The sequence below is a fragment of the Nymphaea colorata genome, chromosome 1 (genome assembly GCF_008831285.2).
Source record: "Nymphaea colorata isolate Beijing-Zhang1983 chromosome 1, ASM883128v2, whole genome shotgun sequence".
Lineage (NCBI taxonomy): Eukaryota > Viridiplantae > Streptophyta > Magnoliopsida > Nymphaeales > Nymphaeaceae > Nymphaea > Nymphaea colorata.
This window is the reverse complement of record NC_045138.2, coordinates 8,532,843-8,555,096: the sequence shown is the minus strand read 5'-3', so window position 1 is coordinate 8,555,096 and position 22,254 is coordinate 8,532,843. Positions and strand designations below refer to the sequence as shown.

At 39.4% G+C, this 22,254-nt stretch overlaps 1 protein-coding gene across 3 annotated transcripts; it reads left to right on the top strand.

The window, feature by feature from the left end:
* Positions 1 to 3,546: 3,546 nt before the first annotated feature.
* On the top strand, positions 3,547 to 22,127 carry LOC116246316 (uncharacterized). 3 transcript variants are annotated; one of them, XM_031618144.2, is made up of 11 exons: positions 3,547 to 3,921; positions 4,040 to 4,149; positions 18,631 to 18,835; positions 18,919 to 18,961; positions 19,096 to 19,178; positions 19,265 to 19,303; positions 19,449 to 19,501; positions 19,631 to 19,694; positions 19,845 to 19,887; positions 19,973 to 20,020; positions 21,578 to 21,717. In XM_031618144.2, the coding sequence occupies exons 3-11, from the start codon at positions 18,798 to 18,800 to the stop codon at positions 21,593 to 21,595; spliced, it is 429 nt and encodes a 142-aa protein (XP_031474004.1). In that variant the 5' UTR covers positions 3,547 to 3,921; positions 4,040 to 4,149; positions 18,631 to 18,797; the 3' UTR covers positions 21,596 to 21,717. The 3 variants fall into 3 exon arrangements, with proteins under 3 accessions (XP_031474004.1, XP_031474003.1, XP_031474002.1); XM_031618143.2 differs by having other exon boundaries at positions 3,555 to 3,921; positions 18,699 to 18,835; positions 21,596 to 22,127; XM_031618142.2 differs by having other exon boundaries at positions 3,555 to 3,921; positions 21,596 to 22,127.
* Positions 22,128 to 22,254: the final 127 nt, after the last annotated feature.

Genomic DNA, 22,254 nt, shown 5'->3' with positions numbered 1-22,254 from the left:
GCTCAATTAGATCCTCAATACATTTATCTGTAATTTGCAAAACCATTCCCTCTAGTGACGTTGCCGAAACTAATCGCTGATGCATACATCTCTAACACAAATCAGTGGTGGAGCCAGAAAAATTGGTTGGTAGGGCACTTATTTAAAATATTCAAGTCTGGTTCTAACTTAAAATATCTTATTGGAAGGAAGAAAAAAAAATAAAAAAAGGCATGGTCCAGAGCCTAAAATGCCTAAACGAGCAGCTGGCTAAGCATGACCAGGAAGTGTTGACCTTTTATTTGGCTTGTATTTACAAATTTATTTTCACATTAATACTATTGAATATTAGAAAAGTGATTTTAATTAATTGAAAATGCAAATTTAGAAAATCGGTGTTAAATGTTTTACGAATAATTTCCTGCAAGTATCGTGGCTCACTTCTGCAAGCCTAACCAGAACAAGCAGAGCCCGGAGACTAGTTTGGTACCTGCCCTGATAAAGTGTATGACATCATCTATGACAAAGAATTCGAATCTCACAAAAATTTCGTACATGAAAAGATAATTTTTCAATGTGGGTAAGAGAAAAGATGTCATGCATTTCTTCTAAGTAGGCCACATGGTAAAGACGTGCGAGACAATTAAAAAATTTAAAATATTCAAGACAATTCTTGATTATTTTTCAATGTGGTTAAGACAAATAAATTATAGACGGCATGCATGCTTTTAATAGGCCACAGGGTGAAGATGTGTAAGATCATTTAAAAATTTTACAATATTTAAGAAAATTAAACATATCATGAATAATTTCTCTCTTGCAATTATGTAAAAAGCCAGAGTTATGGTCTGCCTCTTTTTCCCCATGGAAATCGACTAAGGTAAGGAGAATCTTCGGTAACTTCTCCAGCATGCATGACATCTTTATGATAACACTATGAATTTAAGATCTCAATTCTTATGAATTTTTAACACATAGTGAAGAGAGTGAGAGGGAGGAAGAAGGCTACGCTACGACTTGAAAAATATTTTGGGCTAACTTGGGCTGGCGTGGGCAAGCGCCCACACCTGCCCCACGCTGGCTCCGCCACTGACACAAATGTATTCATTTGTTATTTTCACAAATATACTTCTCGTGAGTATTATTCCAAAAAAAAATCAGAAAAGTCTCCGGAAAAACTTGGAAAACTTTAAAAATGAAAATGATGAAAAATAATTTAGTTTAAGTTCAAATTTGAATCTATCATGATATGAACATTAAAAAAGAGAAACATGAAACCCGAGAAGATATTAACTCTTTTTTGGTGTTCTTCTTTTTCTCATTATTATAACAAATATTTTTGAAAATATCGCTATACATGTGACACTGATTTAAACGTAATTGAGAGGTTATCATGGTTGTATTGTCAGCAAAATCGTGGCAATGTCACTTGAAAAGATACTCGCCCTGTATTAATTTCTCTGTTCTCTCTTCTTATTAAATAGTTTCGTCAACAAGTGGAAATTGAAGACCATTTTGATTTATTAATTGACGGTTGATTTTGACATTTGTAACAGGAAAAAATGTTTTAAAACTACATGAGCATGACTCTTGGAAGGTTTTGTTGGATCCTCAGCATTCAATATATATATATATTGAATAAAACATTTATTCCCTCTTTTATATATATATATATATATATATATATATATATATATACTCATAATTTGTCACTATTTCATGTGGTGAGCAGATGGAAAGATAGGGTTGTGAAAGATGACAAATTAGTGCAGGATCTTAAGTCTTCGGTTTGAGTAAGAGTTTAACGTGTTTCTTTTGGGACGCAGACTCACCTCAAGGGGCATAATGCAACGGGCAAGGCGGTTTACATCCAAGGAGCTTGAGATTCGAAATTCATAGCTGCTATCACTTTTCACTATGTTATTCTTTTAGGTTGAAACGGCGTAGCAAATACGACATGCAAGTTGAAGGTGCATTGTATGTCCACTTACGCTCCAAAATCTTGGAAATATAAGGGTATAACCAAATACAGTATCCCCTAAATAAATCTGATGGTCTGTCCGATTGGATGGATGATGCGAGGAGTCTCTATCCATGGCTCCTAGCAGTTTTTGTGATGGCAGTTGCTAAACATTTTTTTTTCGTGCAGTTCTTTCTTGTTTCCTTTTTCTTCTTGTTGATTAATTGGTTGCTAATTCCTTTGGAATAAAGGAAAGAAGCCTATTCCCCAGCAAACTTTCAAAAGGACAAGCTAACCCTCTTATAAAGACAAAACAATAAAATAGAAAAAAGTAACTTCATTTTGTGAAAGAAAAAATTACTTTTGACAAAAGAAAAATAACCTACAATGAAGGGGACAACGCCCTCAAATGATTAAAAAACCCCTACAGTTTGATTTTTAATCGATATTCCGCTTAATTGTTTTTTACCAAAAGTTTAAGGGGTTGGGTAATATTTGTGTCATCTACAATTGCTTCACTAATAAGTTATCCACTAGTTCCACCATGAACATCTAAAAACAATTTAAGCCGGGACAATCCGGCTCAACCGCCTTCTCCAGATACCCCGGTATTTTTCTTGTAAGCATTTTATAATCTTTATTTTTTTCTTTAAGAAAAAGTTAACAAACATTTTAACAAGATTATATATATATCTATTTGTGATATCAACATTTCATTTTGTCATGGAAAGAAAAAAGAGATCATATTGGTCATGGTGGAGGGATATATTTCATCCTGCTGATCTACTGTGAAAACCCTTTTTCCCCTATCTCAAGGTTCAGGATAAGACTTAGTGTCGGGCTAGATACTCGGTTTGACTCGAGCCCAAAAAAAGAGGCACCGGGCCGGCCTGATCAATTATTGAGCCAGTTCAAGTGGGTGTAATTAAGTGCCGGTGGGCTCCATAATATTTTTTGATTATGATTAATTATTATTTATGTATTAAATATATATAATTTTTAATTTAATCTGGTTGCGCTTGAGCTTGAGCTTGAGTTTTTAAGTGTCGGTAAGTTTTGGCTCGAGTTTCAGGTAAGTTTTGGCTCGAGTTTCAGGTGTTGAGGTGGCCCGAACCTAACTTTTTTTTAGGCAGGCCCCACCCAACCCGATGCCCAAGCTCAGTGCAGGATTCAAAGTTGCATCATGCCTAAGTTAAAGCCTGCATTTGCTTTCATACTCTTGACATAAAAACTAAAAAGTGTGTCCATGCCCCTCGAACCTAGGACTAGCCATCTAAACCAAGCCGGTCACGCTACATGCAATGCCTCAGGCCAATAAGCATAGTCAATAGAAAGCTGTGAAACAAAACAACTGAGTTTAATTGAAGTGATCATTCTTAATACAATATCTGACCTCAATATTCCTCAAAATATTGCCACTGCAAATTAAAAATTTCCATATCCAACTTTTTTAGAATACATTTTTTTTTTCTGTTTTCCTTCTTGTTACTCTCACTAACCAAATGCATTTATCCGCTAGTTCCAACGCATAAGCAGGAGCGGATAATGCCCCCCGCCATTAAGGATCGGCCGATTTTATTTTTTCCCCATGTACCGCTGGAGCTATTTCTGATTTTTTCCTCCTGTGGTGAATCAGGGGAAGCTTCGTGGAGACTCTCCGCAGCAACTAATATCATGGAGATTTGGCCAATTTGGGAGATGCTGAAAAAGGAAAGGAAGTGCTGATCTACAAAACTCACCTCTTCATCTACGTGGAGATTTGCCCAATCGAAGCCTTCTTGTGGTTGTTGATGGAGAGAGGAAAAGAGGGAGAGAGAAGACTCCAATGAGATCGATAGAGAGAGGCTTTGTTTAACACGTTGATCAATGAAGTAGTCAGATATGGTTTCCTACAGAGAGACCTGTTGCTCGATCATGTAGTCGTGATCTTTCTCCTCTATCCTCCTTTTAATCGCTCATCCTCCAATCGATTCTCCACTCGTGTAAACTTATCTCTCCTTCTCTCTGTAGTATAAGCCCTTGGAGTGATCGCTTTTAATGGATATGGTTTTATATCACATATAGGAACTTCTTGCTATTGACTAAGCATCACTGTTGCAGGGGTTTCTCTCTTGACAGATCGTGATTGCTTTGCTGCTCGCTGATGCTGATTTCGCTTATGATGTAACCTCTTTCCTAGCAACTATTAAGGAATGCACTAGTTTTTACAGGTATATTCATCAGCACATATTGCCCATCTATTCTCAAGAAGCAATCCAATGTCCCATTTTGTTACATGTTTGATCGATTATTTACTGCTCGCGGCTAAGCTCTTACTTCACCACATGCATGTGTTAGCTCGATTACTTAAGTTTATAATATTTCATGTGCTTAAATTTAATGTGGGAACCAACGTTTATAGAGATTCAGAAATCAAGACCCACAAATTGTTTGAGTCATAATGATTGATCTACACCAGTAGTCGTGGGCTGGTTTTGTAGAAGGCAGACGCTTGGAAACTGAAATGCAGATGCCGGAGATTGAAACACGGGACAAAAACGGTAAGTGCCGTCCCTTCATAGTCATTCCCAAGCCACACGAGAAAGAACTGGAGATGGAGGGCAAGACAGTCCTAGTGCATATCATAGATCTAATACGAGGCCAGGGACTGTTTTTGTCAGGAATGTCGCTCTGCTGGCCACTTCTTAGCTGGTTACCAAGGTCCTTGCTTTGAAATAAGCATGAATTTTTAGCTCAAGTGTGTCGTCAATACCTTCCGAAACAGAGTTCAGCACCTGATTCTCTAGCAACATTGTGTCCTCACTATAGATTTGAGACCCACTTTGATGATTTCTCCTACTAGCAGAGTTCCCATGTAATAAGCTACTACCTTCGTACCCCTTGTGGCTTGATGCAATTTGAACATACAATGGGTGATTATTAATAATAGGTCATTTGTCTGGCTCAATTCAAATGGATAACTAGATGGGGATACCCGTTGTCTTTACATTCTAAGAGCCTAAGAGCTGCATAAAACCCGTCCAAACAAAATCTCCAAATAGAGCGAGCCTCTATATTCACTGTAATATACCCTCCATGTGAATTCTGCTTTTAGTGGCGGCATCACAATCTCCAGACTATAGTATGGAAACAAATTCTCCGTTGTGATTTGATTTTGTGTTCATTTTTGGCTCTTGAAAAATGAACATCGCAATTATACTATAGATTTATGAAAAATACAATCTCGATGTGAAAAGCACCCACAATATGCCTTACAATTTTCATTACATGTTTCTGTATATTTGCTTTTAAAATTTAACTGTGCAATCTGTTTTCGAAACCCAGAAAACGCATTACAGCATCAGTTCACTTGAATGTATAGATCAGGCTTGAACATTTTACAAAAACAAAGTCAATTTTTGTAAGCTTTTGCTTATTTTATTTCATAGCTTCAATTTCAATAAAAATAAGCAGTTGAACAAAAGAAATCCAAGCTTAAGCATGTTTTTTGTTGTACCACCAAAACTTGAGTCTGTTTCTGTAAAAAGTTTGAAGATTTTATAAACGCATGATGTCAGAACTTTTAAAGGTTGAAACTTCCTGTTGTTAGCTATTATTGACCTATCCAAATAAATAGCACCAGAAGTAGATTTGTGGGTGTGAAGCATGATTATCGCATTCATGCGGTGACTGCTATGGCTTGTTTCTCATCAATGAGGAAAACTTCATTAACTCCACCAAGGGCAGAGCCATAAATTGTTGTTGAAGGGGGACATCCATGACCTTAGAAGTTTCAGGGGAGCTTAAAAGTTATTTATGTTGGCCTATGGCCTATGGTTGTCATGCTACATCAGATCTTTAAATTTTAAACTTAGGATCTCAATCTCTCCTGCACACCCTATGGCCTATGGTTGTCATGCTAATTGAAACGACTGTCCGACAACAGTATGACGGCAACTTGTTTTGTCTTTCTCATTTTATTCATTTTTTTTTAAAATGAGTCCTTCCGCTTTGTTTTTCTCACTTATCCAACAGATTTTCAAGCCTTTTATGATCTCTTTTTTTTTTTTTTTCAATTTTTTTAGCTGACCTGCGTAGTCCATCTCTGCTCCATAATACTAGCTAGAAGTTTCATCAGGAACAAAAGTCGTCGCTTCTATGGGATTGCTACAAGCAAAATCTATTCCTTTTCTTCTTTTGAGAAGTCAGTTCATCTATAGGTAGCATTTAGGATATAATAAATCAATTGTTTTTGGTGTTATGGAACCTCGCAGTTGCTTGGAGATATAGTATATCAACTATCTTTTGGATTATGGAAATTGTGAAGTTGCTTGTCTTTTCCTTTCCCTATTTTTTTTCCTCTCTGAAATATGAGCTGGTCTGAATCTGAAGGTGACATTTAGAATGTTTCTTATGTGTTCATCTCAAATGGAGTCAGGAGCCATTTGAAATAAAAAAAATATTAAAAATGGAACAAGCCAATTTCTGTGGGTGCAGTAGGTTAAAATCAGAAAATGATGACAGAGGCAATATTGGGCCTGTCACATGCCTGACTTCGATGCAGGAGAATATCGTTCTTTATCACCCGCGTCAGCCAATAGGTTTATATTTTTTTATTTTTCATTTGAAAAATTATTTAAAATAATTTTAAATGAAAAAAATAACACAATTATGCTTATTAATGGTTATAAAAATACAGCACCAATACTCATATGGTGCAACATTGAAAGAGAATGTGCTTTGGAAAATGGGAGAAACTTAAATTAATTGAGATTAGCATTTGAATATATGCGACTATCTTGGCCATGAGAACCATATACAATGGAGCGGCAGTTTGCTTCAATCTTATGGAACTGTTTTCTTTGTCTATATATGTGTAACGCAAGGTGCAACTTTGAACATTGCTTTAGTTTAAAATGACATCTAAGGCGAGCAGCAGAAGAGCCGGAAGTTTTTCCTACTCCAGACTCAAACTCTTGACTCTTCAAATGCATAATAAAAAATACAATGGGATATAAATATATAGATATGCAAATCCTTAATGACACTAATATGTAAATAAACAAATAATTGCCTAAGTAACTGCCCATACAAACTGCATGCAGTTCTGATAGGATGACAATGAGTCGCGTACATTATCCATTGCGTCACTTCGGTGCATGAGTAGTTAGGATATTTTGAAAATTATTAAAAAAATGTATTTTATTCTTTTAACTTTTTTTTTTTAAATTTTTTTTGGTATCCCTTCAAAAAAGTTTTTTTTTTTTAATTTATCATCATTAATGATACTAATACAGGCGACTCATGCACTGAAGGTACATAACCAGCTTTTTATGGTGATGGTCACCAGTTCAATGAGTCGAGCTAACTCGAGTTTGACTCAACTCGCTTGATAAATTTGATTCGAACTCGACAACCTAAACGAGTCGAGCTCAAGTTAAGTGGGTTTAACTCGGTTAAACTCGAAAAAAAAAATATATAAAATATGTTTCATAAAATTATCAAAAAAGTACATTGCTCAAATAGCATGCATGTGACTGGTACATGAAAAGTTCTATGTTCAAATGTATCTGCTGCTTTTTTTTCTAAAAAATAATTTTTTAATAAAATGATTGACTCTACTCAAGTTAATCTTCAGTTTGAACTTAATCAAACCTAGTTCGAATTTTAAGAACTTAAGCCGAGTCCAGCTCTCTCCTGAACGGCCCCGGTCACAACAAAGCTACGAGCATCCCATCAGAGCTTATGGACAACGATGAGTAGGCCTCCGCTTTGAACACTGAGGTTAGGCTTTGTCGCCCCACCACGTTGTACAACAGGTGGCAAAGGCGAGGGTTGATGATCATTGCCTAAACGTCAGCCCTCACTGTCGGTGGACGAGGAGCAGATGGCCAGCCGACCCTCTCTGTTCAGCGAAGATTCTGCTCAGCAGCGAGGGTCGACTGGCCGTATCGTTGTTGGCTGGACAACAAGGGGCGGCAGCGACGCAGTGTGGTTTCTCTTCCTCTCTTCGGATGGTAAAGAGCAAATGCCTAAATAGGGCTGCTCATGAACGAGTTCTAGTGGAGACGTGCTAGTTCGAACTAGGCTTGAGTGCTAAAAGGCTCAACTCAATCTTAGCTCAAGGTTTAGACACCTCGAGCTCAGCTCGAGTACTCAAGTTTAAGAAAGCTCAAACTCTGCTCTCGGTTCGGTTAAGCTCGAGTTGAGATCTGGCTTGAACTTAGCTGAGCCGATTGAGCCGTTTATTAAAAAGTTCATTGGTTAACGACACAAAATGGAAACATATAGATTCAAACTCACGATTCCACTGACTCCAAATGAACTGAGCCTATATGTCAAGGTCAACTCATTTATTTAAGCAAGTGAACTCTTTTCAACTCGAACTTGACTTGCTTAAATGAGTTGATTTGGGTCGAATTTAGACAATTGAGTTCAAGCCGAGCTCAAGTTAACTCGATTCATTGAAAACCCCTACCCACAAGCCCTTGCCATCCGAGAAGAGCTGTGTTTTCTTAGTTTTTTATTTTAAAGTTTGATTACTGGGGCAACTTAGGCATTTATATTATTAATTTAATTAGTTTTTAGCATGGAAAGGTTGTTGGGAGACATGTAGAGAAGTTGAGCACCTTTTTTTATGTGTATGAAAAGTTGATCACCAATATGTTATTCACTTACTTGTTAAGGAGATATTTGTAATTTTTTTTCTATTTTTTACTTGACCCTTCTAAAATCACTTTTAGAAATAAAATTACAAAATGCCACTTAACTTTTGGAAAAAAGAAACAGATTGAGATAGGTAAAAGTGAGACAAAAAGGAAGTGATATTCAAAACAATGTTTTTTTAATAAAAGGACAACAGAGACCCCTCTTGGGAAATGGTAGAACACTGGTTCCACTGCTTAATAGGGAACCCAACCTTTTATTAAGAGGGGTAATTTTGTAAAATAATTTTCCACTGCAATAATTTCCATTCAAATGAGGTTCTTTGCTTAGAAGAAGTTAAGCTGCTTCTTCTAAGTTCAACAAGTTAAGTTGTAGAAATTAAGATTGCTTCTCTTTTAATAAATAACATAAAAAAAGCACTAAAAGGAAAAAGAAAATACTGAATAGAAGTCATATGGTAATAAACTAATAGAAATATATCCAAATATTTGCTTACATTATAATCCAAATAGGATCTTTTTCTCCACAAACGAAGGGAGACCTACATTCATTGTCACAATACTTTTTCATGGCAAGAGGAATTGACACACTTAGGCTAGATAGCATGGATTTAGCCCAAGTATTTCAATGACAGTTTGAGTCATAGCTCTGTACTCAAATTCTGCACTAAATCTTGACACCACACCTTGCTTTTTTGCTTCTCCAAAATATAAATTTGCCTCCCACAAATACATTGATTCCTGTGATAGACTTCTTGTCTTCGACTGAGCCAACATAGTCAACATCACTATAGGCTTCCATTTCCAAGGTCTTGCCTTCTGTGAACAAAAGTCCTTTACCTAGAGACGATTTCAAATATTTGACAACATTAAAGTTACATCCCAATGAACTTGCCTGGGCCTTTCCATGAATTAATTTAGCTTTCCTACTACAAAGCTAATGTTTGGTCTGGTCACAATAACATAGAGGAGGTTCCCAATAAGACATCTGTATGATCGAGAATCTATTAATTCTGATTGGTCATCATGAAGAAGTATGCATGGATTCATCAGTAGAGTGGCCAGTTTAGACCATCCTGCTGTCCTGTAATAAATCAAAAAATACTTCCGTTGAAATAAAACTACACATTCCTTGTTGCAAGCAACCTCTATTCCCATGAAATATCATAGTTGACTAAGATCCTTCATCACAAAATGTTTTTGAAGAACCAACTTTGTATCAAAAATTTCTTCTTCGGGGTCACCTGTCAAGATAATATCATCAATATAAACTACTAGAATGGTCATACTCCTGACATTCTTCTTGATAAACAGAGAATGATCAAGAGGGGATCTCGCAAAGCTACACTTGGAGACTACCTCAAAGAACTTGTAGAACCACACCCGAGAACTTTTCCACACTCTCCTTGTTGTTCAAACCTTGGTGGTTGTCTAAACCTTGGTGGTTATTATATATAGACACTCTCATCGAGATCACCATACAAAAAGGCATTTTTGACATCGAGCTGATACATATGTCAGTCTTGGTGTACAACCACAAAAATAATAAGACAGATGGTTCTCAACCGAGCAGCATGAGAGAAAGTCTCAAAGAAATCAACATTGTAGGTCAGTGTAACCTAGCTTTGTATCTTTCCATAGAACTATCATAATGATATTTCACGGTGAATACCCACTTGGAGCCAATAGTATCACAATCAAGAGAATGGTCAACAAGTTCCCAGGTGCATTGCTGAACTAAGGCATCCATCTCATCTTGCATAGCTTGTCTCCACTGGGTATCTATTAAAGCATATTGGCGACAATTAGGAACTGCATGGACAACCAAAGCTTGAATAAATTGTTGCATCATTTGACCAACACCATCAATAGAAACAAAATGAGATATAAGATGCAAAGTATATTGCCGCTTGCCTTTACAAAGAGTAATAGGTAAGTCCTGACAGGGATCAGAGATAGCTATAGTGGGCTCAGATTGACTAGGTATACTCACCTCAAATGTACTACCTCCTGAGAAGAGGTTGGAGAAGGATCATTAAAGGAGCCATGTCGACGTGTGGAGACCAGTAGAGGATCACAAAACTTCAAAACAATAGAAGGAGACTCACTAGAACGAGACTCATATGGGAATGACTCCAATGGAATGAGAGGGATAAGTAGTGGGTCAGATGATTGTGTTATGATTTTTGGGGTAGCTAACAAAGATACACTTAATTGCTTGAGCAGCAAATTGATCATGTGTAGGCCCAAGGATGTGAAGAAAGCATGTGCAACCAAATATTTTGGAAGGGATTGGAAACAATGGTTGTTATGGGTGCACAAGTTTAACGAGAACTTGGTTGTTAATAGAGGATGAGGATAACTAGTTGGATTGATGTATTTTATGCTTTTGTAGAGTAGAATTTTATATACATTTTATCATCAAGCAGTGAGGATGACATCTCCCAAAAAATATGCAGGTAAACGAGTATAAAGCATTAGGGAATACACCATATTTAAAAGTTGACGATGTTTTTACTCAACTACTCCATTTTGCTATGAGGTATGAAGACAAGTAAACTGAAGGGGAATGCCATTATCAGAGTAAAATTTCATTAAGGTAGATGCCTTGAACTCAAGAGAATTATCATTGTGAATGCTTTTAAGAAGAATACCAAACTATTTCAATAGTAAGGTTCTTGAGAGTATATATGACTTGAGACCTTTCTTTTAAAAGGAAAACCCAAGTGACTCGAGAATAATTTGTGGTTGCACATTATTTATGATCCATGACATGACAATATTATTATCTTTTTTCCATGAACTATATTTTTCACTATTCACCACAGGCTCATTTTCTTCTATAACATGCTCCTTCTGATGTCCAATAACAAACGTTATAAACACATGAGACCAAATAACAAAATTAGATCCATCTAACTTTACAGTAGAACCATAAGAAAAGAGACTGCCTGTGTTATTATGCTCATACTGCATCTCTATCTTGCCTTCATTAGCCATAATGCGAGACTAGACAATATGACCTTAATCTAGTTGCACTTTGATAAAATAAACAATATAGCACACAACGATCAACTCGAGAGGACTTAGGCAGTAGATTTTTTCTCAGCATCAATAAAAGTCCTTAAAAAAATATTTATTAACTTGTTGTTCAATAAATCCGTCCACCAATCACAGCAATCAACTGTAAAGGATCTAGGCAGGAGAGGTTTTTTTCAGCATCAATAAAAGTACAAAAAAAAAATCTATGAACTTGTTCTCCACCAAACTTTGGGTCATTCTTTAAGTATCCCAATACTCTTTCAGCACTTTTTCAATGACAATCAGTAGGGGCACGCATAAACTGACTTAACACACCCACAGCATATGTAATATCCGAGCGAGTAAGGGTGAGATAAATGAGTTTACCAACCAGCCGCTGATACCTCCCTTTTCCTTCCTCATCCAAGATCGTCCCAGTTTTGATACTTATCCTTGTGCCAGACTCCATTGGAGTAAGAAAGGGCCTGCATCCCAGTTTACCTGTCTCTTTTAGAAGGTCCAAAGTGTATTTTCTTTGGCTCATAACAAGACCAGTCTCAGATCTAGCAATCTCAATTCCCAAGAAATACCTTAGTTTGCCCAGATTTTTGAGATCGAATTCTGCAGCTAACGTTTCCTTCATCTTCCTTTTTTCCCTTTCGTCGTCACCTGTGACAATCATATCATCAACATATACAAGTAGAAGGCTCACCAGACCATTTCTCTGCTTGATGAAGAGGGTGTGATCACCATTTCCCTGTTTATACCCATTAGTCTTCATTACAACCCTTAGTCTTTCAAACCACGCTCTAGGGGACTGCTTGAGACCATACAAAGCTTTCTTGAGATAGCAACACTTCCCGTTCCGAGCATATCCAGGCGGCATGCTCATATAGACTTCTTCCTCAAGGTGACCATTCAAGAAGGCGTTCTTGACATCAAGTTGGTCCATGCTCCACTTCTTTTGTACTGCCAGAGCTAAGATGACTCTTACTGTCTTCAGTTTAGCAACGAGAGCGAACGTCTCAAGATAGTCAATCCCATATTTCTGGCTAAACCCCTTTGCAACAAGACGAGCTTTATAGCGTTCTACAGTGCCATCAGGTTTGTACTTCATAGTAAACACCCACTTGGAACCAACTAAGTGAGTTCCATTAGGAATATCAACAACCTCCCACGTATTGTTCTTTGCCAGGGCGTCCATCTCCTCTGTCATGGCTTGTAGCCATTTGGGATCTTCCCTGGCATCCTCCACTGACCTGGGAATAACAACCATAGATAAAGAGGTAATAAAGCACTTGTAGTCTTTACTGAGTTTAGCATACGAGACAAATCTCTGAATAGGATGAGAAGTACATGACCTGGTGCCTTTGCGTAGGGCTATGGGAAGATCTTCATTCATTGGACTTGGATCATCCGGGGAGCTCACAAGATCGGGATTGGTAACATCAACAACCTCCATTACATCATTCTTCTTCCTATTGTATACCTGACCAAACAAATGATCACGGGACTGTTCTTCCATAGGGCCCCCTTCCATCTGACTGTCTCTGTCCTCACTGACTGTGTCAACCACACTCACACTCGGAGAACTAGCCGTGTAATCCAAGAAATCTGTGAACTGAATCAACTGTTGCGAAGAATACTCGTCCACTCTCTCACCTAGACACTCCCCCTGAAGAGGATTCGCAGGAAAGTATGCCTCATGTTCATGAAAGGTAACATCCCTGGAGACATAGACTCTGGAAGTGCTAGGGTCAACACACTTGTATCCCTTCTGAGTGGAGGAATACCCCAAAAAGACCGCTTTGATGGACCGAGGATCAAGTTTCTTGAGAGTGAGACTATGATCATGGACAAAGCAAACACACCCAAACACCCGAGGAGTCAAAGGCCAGGGACTCTGATTAGGCCACAAAAGAGAATAAGGGGAATGACCATTCAACACACGAGTAGGCATACGGTTAATGAGATGAGCACTAGTGAGAAGTGCATCACCCCAGTACCGCTTAGGGACATGACGTTGAAACATAATGGCCCGGGTGACATTTAACAAATGACGGTTCTTCCTTTCAGCCACGCCATTCTGAGGAGGTGTGTAGCTACAGGATGTTTCATGTATAATACCCTTGCTTCGCAAGAAGTCATCAAGGGATAGGGAGACATACTCTCGAGCATTGTCAGTACGAAGGGTCTGAACAGGGGTTTGGAATTGAGTTTCAACAAATGCAACGAAGTTTTTGACAATGCCGGGAACCTCACTACGTTCTTTCAACAAGTACACGAACGTACACCGAGAGTAGTCATCGATAAGAGTCATGAAATAATGAAAACCACGACAGGTGGACACTCCCGAAGGACCCCAAACATCAGAGTGAACCAAAGCAAAAGGATGGCTGGTTTTATTGAACGAAATAGGGTACGAGGCCCTAACATGCTTAAACAACTGACACACTTCACAGGCGAAGGTGTCCAAAGAAACAGACCGAAACATCTTAGGAAACAATTGTTTAATCAACTGAAAAGGAAGATGACCAAGTCTCTCGTGCCAGCGCATAATAGCGGATCTGTCCTCCACGCCAGATAACTGTCCACTGGTGGCTGAAATCAAAGCAGAGGCAACCTGTATTGGCATTCTGTAGAGACCATCAATAGCCGAACCAATCCCAATATTCTGCCCCGTTCTCAAGTCCTGCAGTAAACAACGATCAGCAGAGAATATTAGATTACAGTTTAGCTCTTTGGTAATACTGCTGACAGATAACAAATTCACGGGAATATTAGGAACATGCAGGGCATTATGAAGACAATATTTGTTTAGTAATGATAAACTCCCTTTTCCAGCCACAGAAATAGAAGAACCATCAGCCATAGAAACACGCTGCTGTCCAGAAGTCAACTTGTATTCTTGAAACATCTTAGGGTCCCCAGTCATATGATGAGTAGCCCCACTGTCAACAATTCAATCACCGGGAGAGGAATTACCTTGATCACTAGTAGCAACAAGAGCCTGAGCTAATTTAGCTCCATCAGACGTAGATGTGTCCTCTGACGTAGTAGAAAGGCGACTGATGTAAGCTTGTAGTTCCTTGATTTGATCAGGGGAAAGCCTCGATTTTTCACCACTTGAAGAACCACTCTGAGTTGAGTCCTGTACAAGAGAACCTCGCCGACTAGATGGAGGGCGACCACGAACAAGTCTCTTCTCCGGGTGAAGATCCCAATAGAAGTCAACAGAATGTCCTGATTTGTGACAATGTGTACATCGCCTAACAGGGCGCGGTCCAGACACAGAAGAACGGCTAACAAAGGCCGAGGGACCATTCCCATGACTGGGGTCAATCTGCATCACTTGACGCCTTTGTTCCTCGGATTCCACTCTGGCATAAACATCTTCTATTCCAGGAATCTCATCACAGTTGAGAATTTGACTCCGAATGGATTCAAACTCATCACACAAGCCTCCAAGGAAGAGGAACGTCCGGTCCATCCATTCCTTTTCCCAGTACCGAGCATGATCAGAACCACAGTCCCAGTTATCATTCACATGATAATCAAGTTCCTCCCACTTAGTTTTCAGGGCTGCATAGAAGGAGGCAACAGACAGGTCACCCTGTTTCAGAGAATAAATACTGCGTTTAATCTGATACGTACGCAGAACCCTTTTCTTGCGACCATACATCCTTGCAAGCACAGTCCACATATCAAACGAAGTCGGCTTCCGCAGAATAAGAGGCTGAATATCAGCGGACACAGAGCTGATGATCCACACCTTAACCTGACTGTCTTCCAACACCCACGTCGCCCATTGAAGATCAGTTTTGCTGGGCGCCGGTTTGTCGCCTGTGATATAGGAAAGACGACCACGGCTCGTTATCCCAATCTCGAGAGCAGCAGACCAAGAGAGATAGTTGTCTTTAGTCAGACGAATGGGCGTGACCTGAACCGGCAAGATCTCGCTCTTGGGAGCGCTGCCCGTGTCAAAGGCCATATTACTTTTAGGTGCAATCTCTTCCGCCATCACAAGCAGTCAAGTCAGACACAACACCAGGCAGCAACAAGACAGCACGGCGGCGGCTGAAACACCAGCACCACACGGAACCTTAGGTGTCGGCGATGGTGCTGGATCGCCCGACGGCGGCGACGCAGAGGCGTGACGGCGCTGGACACCCACAGCAGCGGAAAGATGTGATGGCGCTGGATCGTCCGACGGCGGAAAAGGAGACACCCACGGCAGCGGAAGTCACAAGCGGCAACAGGCGGCGACGAAGAAGATCCCAATGGCGGCGGCGCGGGAAACCCTAACGGCGCAGGCGGCAACGGTGCAGGGGCGACTACGGAAATACGAGACTAAGCCGAACGATCTCACGGCTCTGATACCATGTAGAAACATGCAACACACGAAAGAAAAAGAGAGGAACACACGATATACGTGGAAAAACCTCAGAAAGAGGAAAAAAATCACGGGAAGCTCTGACCTAAGTGCACACCGCAACCCTAGGAGAGAGAAAATTATATTCACTTAATCACACAATTACACTTAAGTGAAGATTATATAGGAGGGAGAGAAGAATGCCGCCTAGGGTACCGAGCCGGCCTCGGTACCCATGCCACATGGGACTGGGTCCAGAAATGGACCCGGTTCCCCACTACATCTATTTTAACATGGCCCTTTTCACATCTTCCCTGATAATAGGCCAATAGAACCAATAGAATTTATTATTAAGGCCATTTGGGCCAGCCGTTGAATCCTTGTCTAAAATCTCACTACACTCCATCTCTTCATCAGATATTGGCCTAATGAGGAGACCATTTTCCTCTCAGGAGATGTATGGACCTTCTACAATGCAATGTGGAAGGCATCCTAAGACATTAGAATCCTTTAACAGGCTCTTAAAGTAATTGGTGGCCACTTCCAATATTTCCTTAGAGTTAGTAAGGGATTGATTTCACGTCTTCTCTCTTGAATCATTGCGTAATAGAACTTGGTGTTAAGGTTACCTTTTTTCAACCAAGTTATTATTATTCGCATTTTTTTTTGGCGCTGGAGCTCTTCCTCCTTGCTAAGCAGTCTCCTCAATTCATCCTCTAGATTACTATCTCTATAAGCAGCATCAGGAATTCCCCTCTTACCTTGACGTTGCACCTCCCTCAGTGCATCTTTCGCATGATGGATCAATTTGTTGAGATCATTTGGGCCCTTTCTACTCCAATCATGCAGACCATCACATGTCGCATTAAGCTTACATAGTAGCTTAATCATCGCACAGCCGCGAACTGATTATTCCTAATTCTCTTTCACTCTCCTTACACCCATCCAACTGAGCTCAGCAATTGAAGAATCAAAATACGTGGACTCCTCTAGTGTGGGTGTGTCTTCTATTTGACTTAAACAAAATTGGACTGTGGTTTGAATAGGCTCTAGGGAGGATGTACAGTTTTGCTTTCCAACTTGGGTCCTCTGCCAACCTGTTGCAGATGAAACAAGAGATGCAGCTAGAGGTCCTCTTTCCAAGTACACATAAGTTCAGGATTGGAATTCTGTCATCTTCCTACCTTCAACAAAAGCAGAAAAGGCAAGAGATGCAGCTGAGCTGGGGCTTCTTCCACAATTGAATCTTCTTCTCAAGATTCATTGCCACCAACCCCTTGACCTAGAGCACTACCATCTCCTTTATTAGAAGAATCACCCAGCTTATGTTAACCAATTTACAACTAGAACCAATCATTGAGGTGACCTCCCTTTATGTTCAATTGACTTTTGATTCCTGACTCAAAACTTGAAATTGTTGCATCTCATTGGTTAATTTATAAGTCTCTTCTTAACTTCAATTGATCAATGCATCAATTTTTTATATAGCTTGTCAAATCTTGAAGATCCTTCAGGATTCAACAATTTGCCATTGAGTTGCTCATAGATCTGTAGCGCAAACAATATTTCACCTAGCCTAGTATTTGATGGTTTAGAAAGAGAACTCCTTGCTTCCACTCCGAGTTTAATTCCTGCTACTAATTACTTAAACCCAACTAGAATTTCAAGCCAAATACAGATAAAACTGCAACAGTTGAAGGATCAACAACTATACACATCAGCCAAAATAGAGGCCAAAATTCTTGACTCTTGAGACTCCAAAACCTTGGAGGAAATTCTAGCGAGCAAGCATACCCAGTTCCTGATGATATGATGACCGCGACCTTCATTGGATCTCCAAGCAATCATAAGTTGGCAACAAACAATCTATCCCCAAGTGGGGATGCAGTTAATCGCTTCTGCCAATGATGCATAATCATGAAATTACCCTATCTTGCAGAAGTAACCTGTAAATACAGTGGATCTAAACAAAACTTTTCGAGATAATCAAATATAGATAGGTAACCTGTCAGAGTTCTAGTATTACTACCAGTACCAACAAAAACAGCAATCACAGGAAAAGCAAAAGGCTTAAAGCAGACGAGACCTACCAGTCGTTTCCTGATCTGTAGATCTGAGGCCGGCTCTATAGGAAAATCTTCCCAAACTTCAACTATTGAAGCCCACAACCACAAGTGCTTCCAGCCGCATCCTACAACCTTTGCTTGAATCCCCGATCTATTTTTACCCCTCTGAACAAGCCCTCGCCTGCCCAATTTCTACCGCCATCTCATTTGTAGGCCAAATGAATTTCATCAATTGGTTTTCGAATGTGGGTCTCGTCGATAAACAACAAACCAGTAACAAGTTTGTCCATGTGAGAAGAAACTTCAAATATAAATCTCTCGTGAAGATTTACATTTCTATGAATTACAAAAATATTTGAAGTCAGTTTAATGTTACAAACATATTGGAGTCAGTTGAATGTTTGCTAATTGTAATGTGTATTTAATTGTGCCCCGACCAGAGACGAGCAGCCTTACTAGTTTTGCTTTCAGCTATTTTTACCGCTACATAGTTAGATCGTTAGGGCCAAGTTTAGAAGTTTGGCTACAGGAAAAATGTCGCCAAATTGGTGGAAGTCCTGAAGTTTACGATTATTTCACGAAGTTCAGATCCCAGAGTGACCCTTTGTGGAGTTTCGAACATTTGATTCGGGTCTGATCCGACCCACTTGCGGCAGAATGAGAGACGAAGGCCTGGAGTAGAGCAGCGAGCCTGCGGCGGCGCGAGTGACAGACGCGGGCGAGGGAGAGACAGAGAGAGAGAGAAAGAGAGAACGATGCCTGGAAGAGGCGGCCCTCCCAAACATCAGAACAGGTTCTCTCTCTCTCTTCCCGGATTGATTCAGTGCTCTCTCTCTCTCTCTCTCTCTCTCTCGCTACTAACTTTTTAAATTTCAGGTACGGTTGGAAGCCTAAGGCCGGCCACAAGAAAAACGAGACCGTAACACATCCTCTCTCTCTCTCTCTCTCTCTCTCTCTCCCCTCTATGTGCTTCTAATGCGATGTTGAAAGGTCTGATTCTCTCTCTAAGCTGAAAGGGCATCTCTGATAACGGTGGCTTCCTTTTTCAATCAGGAGTTGGGAGGCAAATTTCGTCCATACTCGGAGATCACCGGTGTATGCCAGCGCTGCAAGGACCAAATTGAATGGAAACGAAGGTTCTCTCTCTCTCTCTCTCTCTCTCTCTCTCTCTCTCTCTCTCTCTCGCTCATATTTTCTGAAGAAACTTCGTGTTTGTTTGAAGGTATGGCAAGTACAAGCCTTTGGCAGAACCGAAGAAATGGTAAGCGAACTAATTTCAGATTAACTTGCTCTTTGAAAAGAAGAAATCTTAAAACGCTCTTGCTCTTCGCTATGATTTTTATTATGGGGATAGATGTTTGATTTCTATTGAGACTTCAACCTCCGTCTTCTTATTGCTTATGCAGTCAGCAGTGCGGGAAAAGGGCAGTTAGGCAGGCGCACCATAATCTTTGTTCTGGAAAGTTTCTCTCTCTACCTTCTTTTTACGTCCATGTTTTCTCTTTCCTCTTCCCCTGCTCGTTCCAATTTTGTGATTTTACCATGGAATAATACCGTTGAGATCTGGATTGTAATTGACATAATGCAGCCTGCGCGAAGGAGCGCAAAGTATGCGCCAAATGCTGTTGTCATGTGGAACAGATTGTTGGTAGGTGAGTTTGCATTGACCCTCCTTCCAGTTTCTTTCTTGCAGCCATTATCTCCCTGGACTTTGTCTGTCTTCTCCACCATCATGTATTGTGCTTTTGTTTTCTATCAAAAACGCCTTGAATTTCTGTTTTCTGTTGTGTCAAATATCTCAGAGACGTGGATGATGAAGCGGCAGAGCGCAAGGAATTAGAGGAGGTGGGAGACTTTCTTTGCAACTGTTATCGTAGTCTCTGTCTTACGTGGAACTTCTTAGTCATGATTCATTATTCCCTTATTGTAGGCCATTAAGAATGCTCGAGAGAGGGACCGACGGACACTCTTACGTGCTGTAAGTTCACTACATACTTTTAATGGTGTTTTTGGACCATGTTGATTTTATGGTTAACCTGCTAGTCATTTTCTTGGACGTCCACTTAAGGTCTCGATATCTTGGTTTTGCATTTCATAATTATGGTCTGTTGAATCTTAATTTGCCTGCAGCATTGCGTTATAGGTTTAATCACCTTCTTTAAGGAATATGTAAAGATGAAAATGACACATAGGACTTTGATATCAGGCTGAATAACAAGTTGACTGATTGCGTCCTTCATATGTGGACCTGGGACACCTTAACATTTTTGTTTATATTGATCAAACTTTACTTTGGATGTGTCTCCACTTCTTTTCTTTCCTGTATGATAAGCGTGATAACTTGGTTATGAAACAAGTAATAGAGTACATTGATTATGATTTTTCTGAAAGAGCATTTATGGAGACAAACATATTTTTAATGCTTCGAGCAGATATAGATTTCGCATGCTTCATTATTGTATGAGTATGGCATACTTATGTAATCCCCTGTCTCTGTTCCCTTATCTGTGAACAATCTTACACAGTATTAACAGGTTAGTCTCTTCTCTGGATCTCTGTTGCCAATCACAATTTTCTCTTAATACTTTAGTTGGGTTGGTCAGTTTACCTGTTTATTTGGCAAAAAATGTACTTACCAAAAGGAGGCTTGAGTTCTGAATCGGTGGATCTAAGTCCAACTTGTGCCGCCGATGGTGTGAGCAATAACTTACACAAGTGATTATCTTTTGAATATGTCCACTATTATCCACTAGATGTGGGCCTTTCTCTTGGGCCTTGTCACTTGCCCTTCCCTTCAATTCTGAATCTTTTTAAGGTTCTAGAATTTTGTTGCCATTAGTTGTACAGATCAGTTGTTACCAGGATGAGCGATGTGTATTAATAGTGAAAATGGCAAGCAAGTGGCTATAAACATCTATACATATTTTGAAAACGGAAGGCTATGTTGCTGAAACAATTATGCATTCGAAAAGAGAAAAGGATGAAAAATTAACAGTTGTTAAAGTGAGATAAGATCACCAAGCAATCATTTATAAGGCCCATTGTAAAGTAAGATGAAATGATTTGAGACATAACTTAGTAAGAGACAAGAAACCAATTCTAGGGTGATTTTCATGTTGCATAGAAAGTGAGTTTCTCAATAAAGAAGAAAAGAATTTCCCAAATCTTGCTTCTCTTTGAGAGAAGCATGGAGTTTCACGTTTCCTAAGTACACCTTTAAGAAAAGAACCTCCCTACTTAGTTAGAAAGTTCTGGTGGCTATGCATTGAGTTAATAATTCCTTGGCATGAACCAGGTTTGAGTAGATGCATCCAACTTCTGTCATTTGTGTTGCTTTAGAACTTCTGTCTTTACTGACTTTGAATCATATCGTAATTTAGTCACTATCAACCTTGAGGGGCTTCACTCATTTTGCCCTTGAAATTACTATTCACTAATATGTGGACAACAGTAAGAACCTCTAGTGTCGAATTGTGTGCCTGAAAATTTTCATCTATCTGATTTTCGAAGTCAGTACTCTTTTGACTCAAAACAGGTTTATATCTTGTACTAGATGAATAAAAGTGAAAAAGGAGTCCCGCTAAAGCCATCAAATGCGGCAGCAGGCAAGCAATCATTTCAAAATTCTAGAATTGATGAACATGGTGGTTGTTATAGTGAAACCAGTGAGGACAACGAGGATAACAACGAGCTGGCAAAATTAAGTATTGCAGCAGATAAACAAGCAAGTCAATGTGACAACACTGATGATGACGATGATAGCAGCAATGACAATGATGATGAGGACGAGGATGATGAGTGTGTTGATATCAATGATTCTGACGAGAAAAATGATGATGATCCATGCCACTGATCCAGGAAAAGAAAAGAGGATGGAATCACTTTCAGCTGATTGTAACTTAAGGTGGTTGATAGTGTCTTTCCTGCAGCATCTTCAAGTAGCATATGTGTTTTCTCCACACTGCTGGTTTTGGTATTCTTAGTATTGTTGTTCACTTTCATTTATTCATATACTCGTGATATCTTTATTCATATACTCGTGATATTTTCGAAGGAAAGAAAGAAAGCAGGTCTTGATGATTTAACATTTTGTATGAGAAAAGGAATACCAAGCGCATCAGTGTGGTCATGGCATTTTAGGAATATTTAGTGCATACTTATATTTCAGGTAGAAATAGAGTTTAATATGTCAATGGTTGATCCCAAACACCT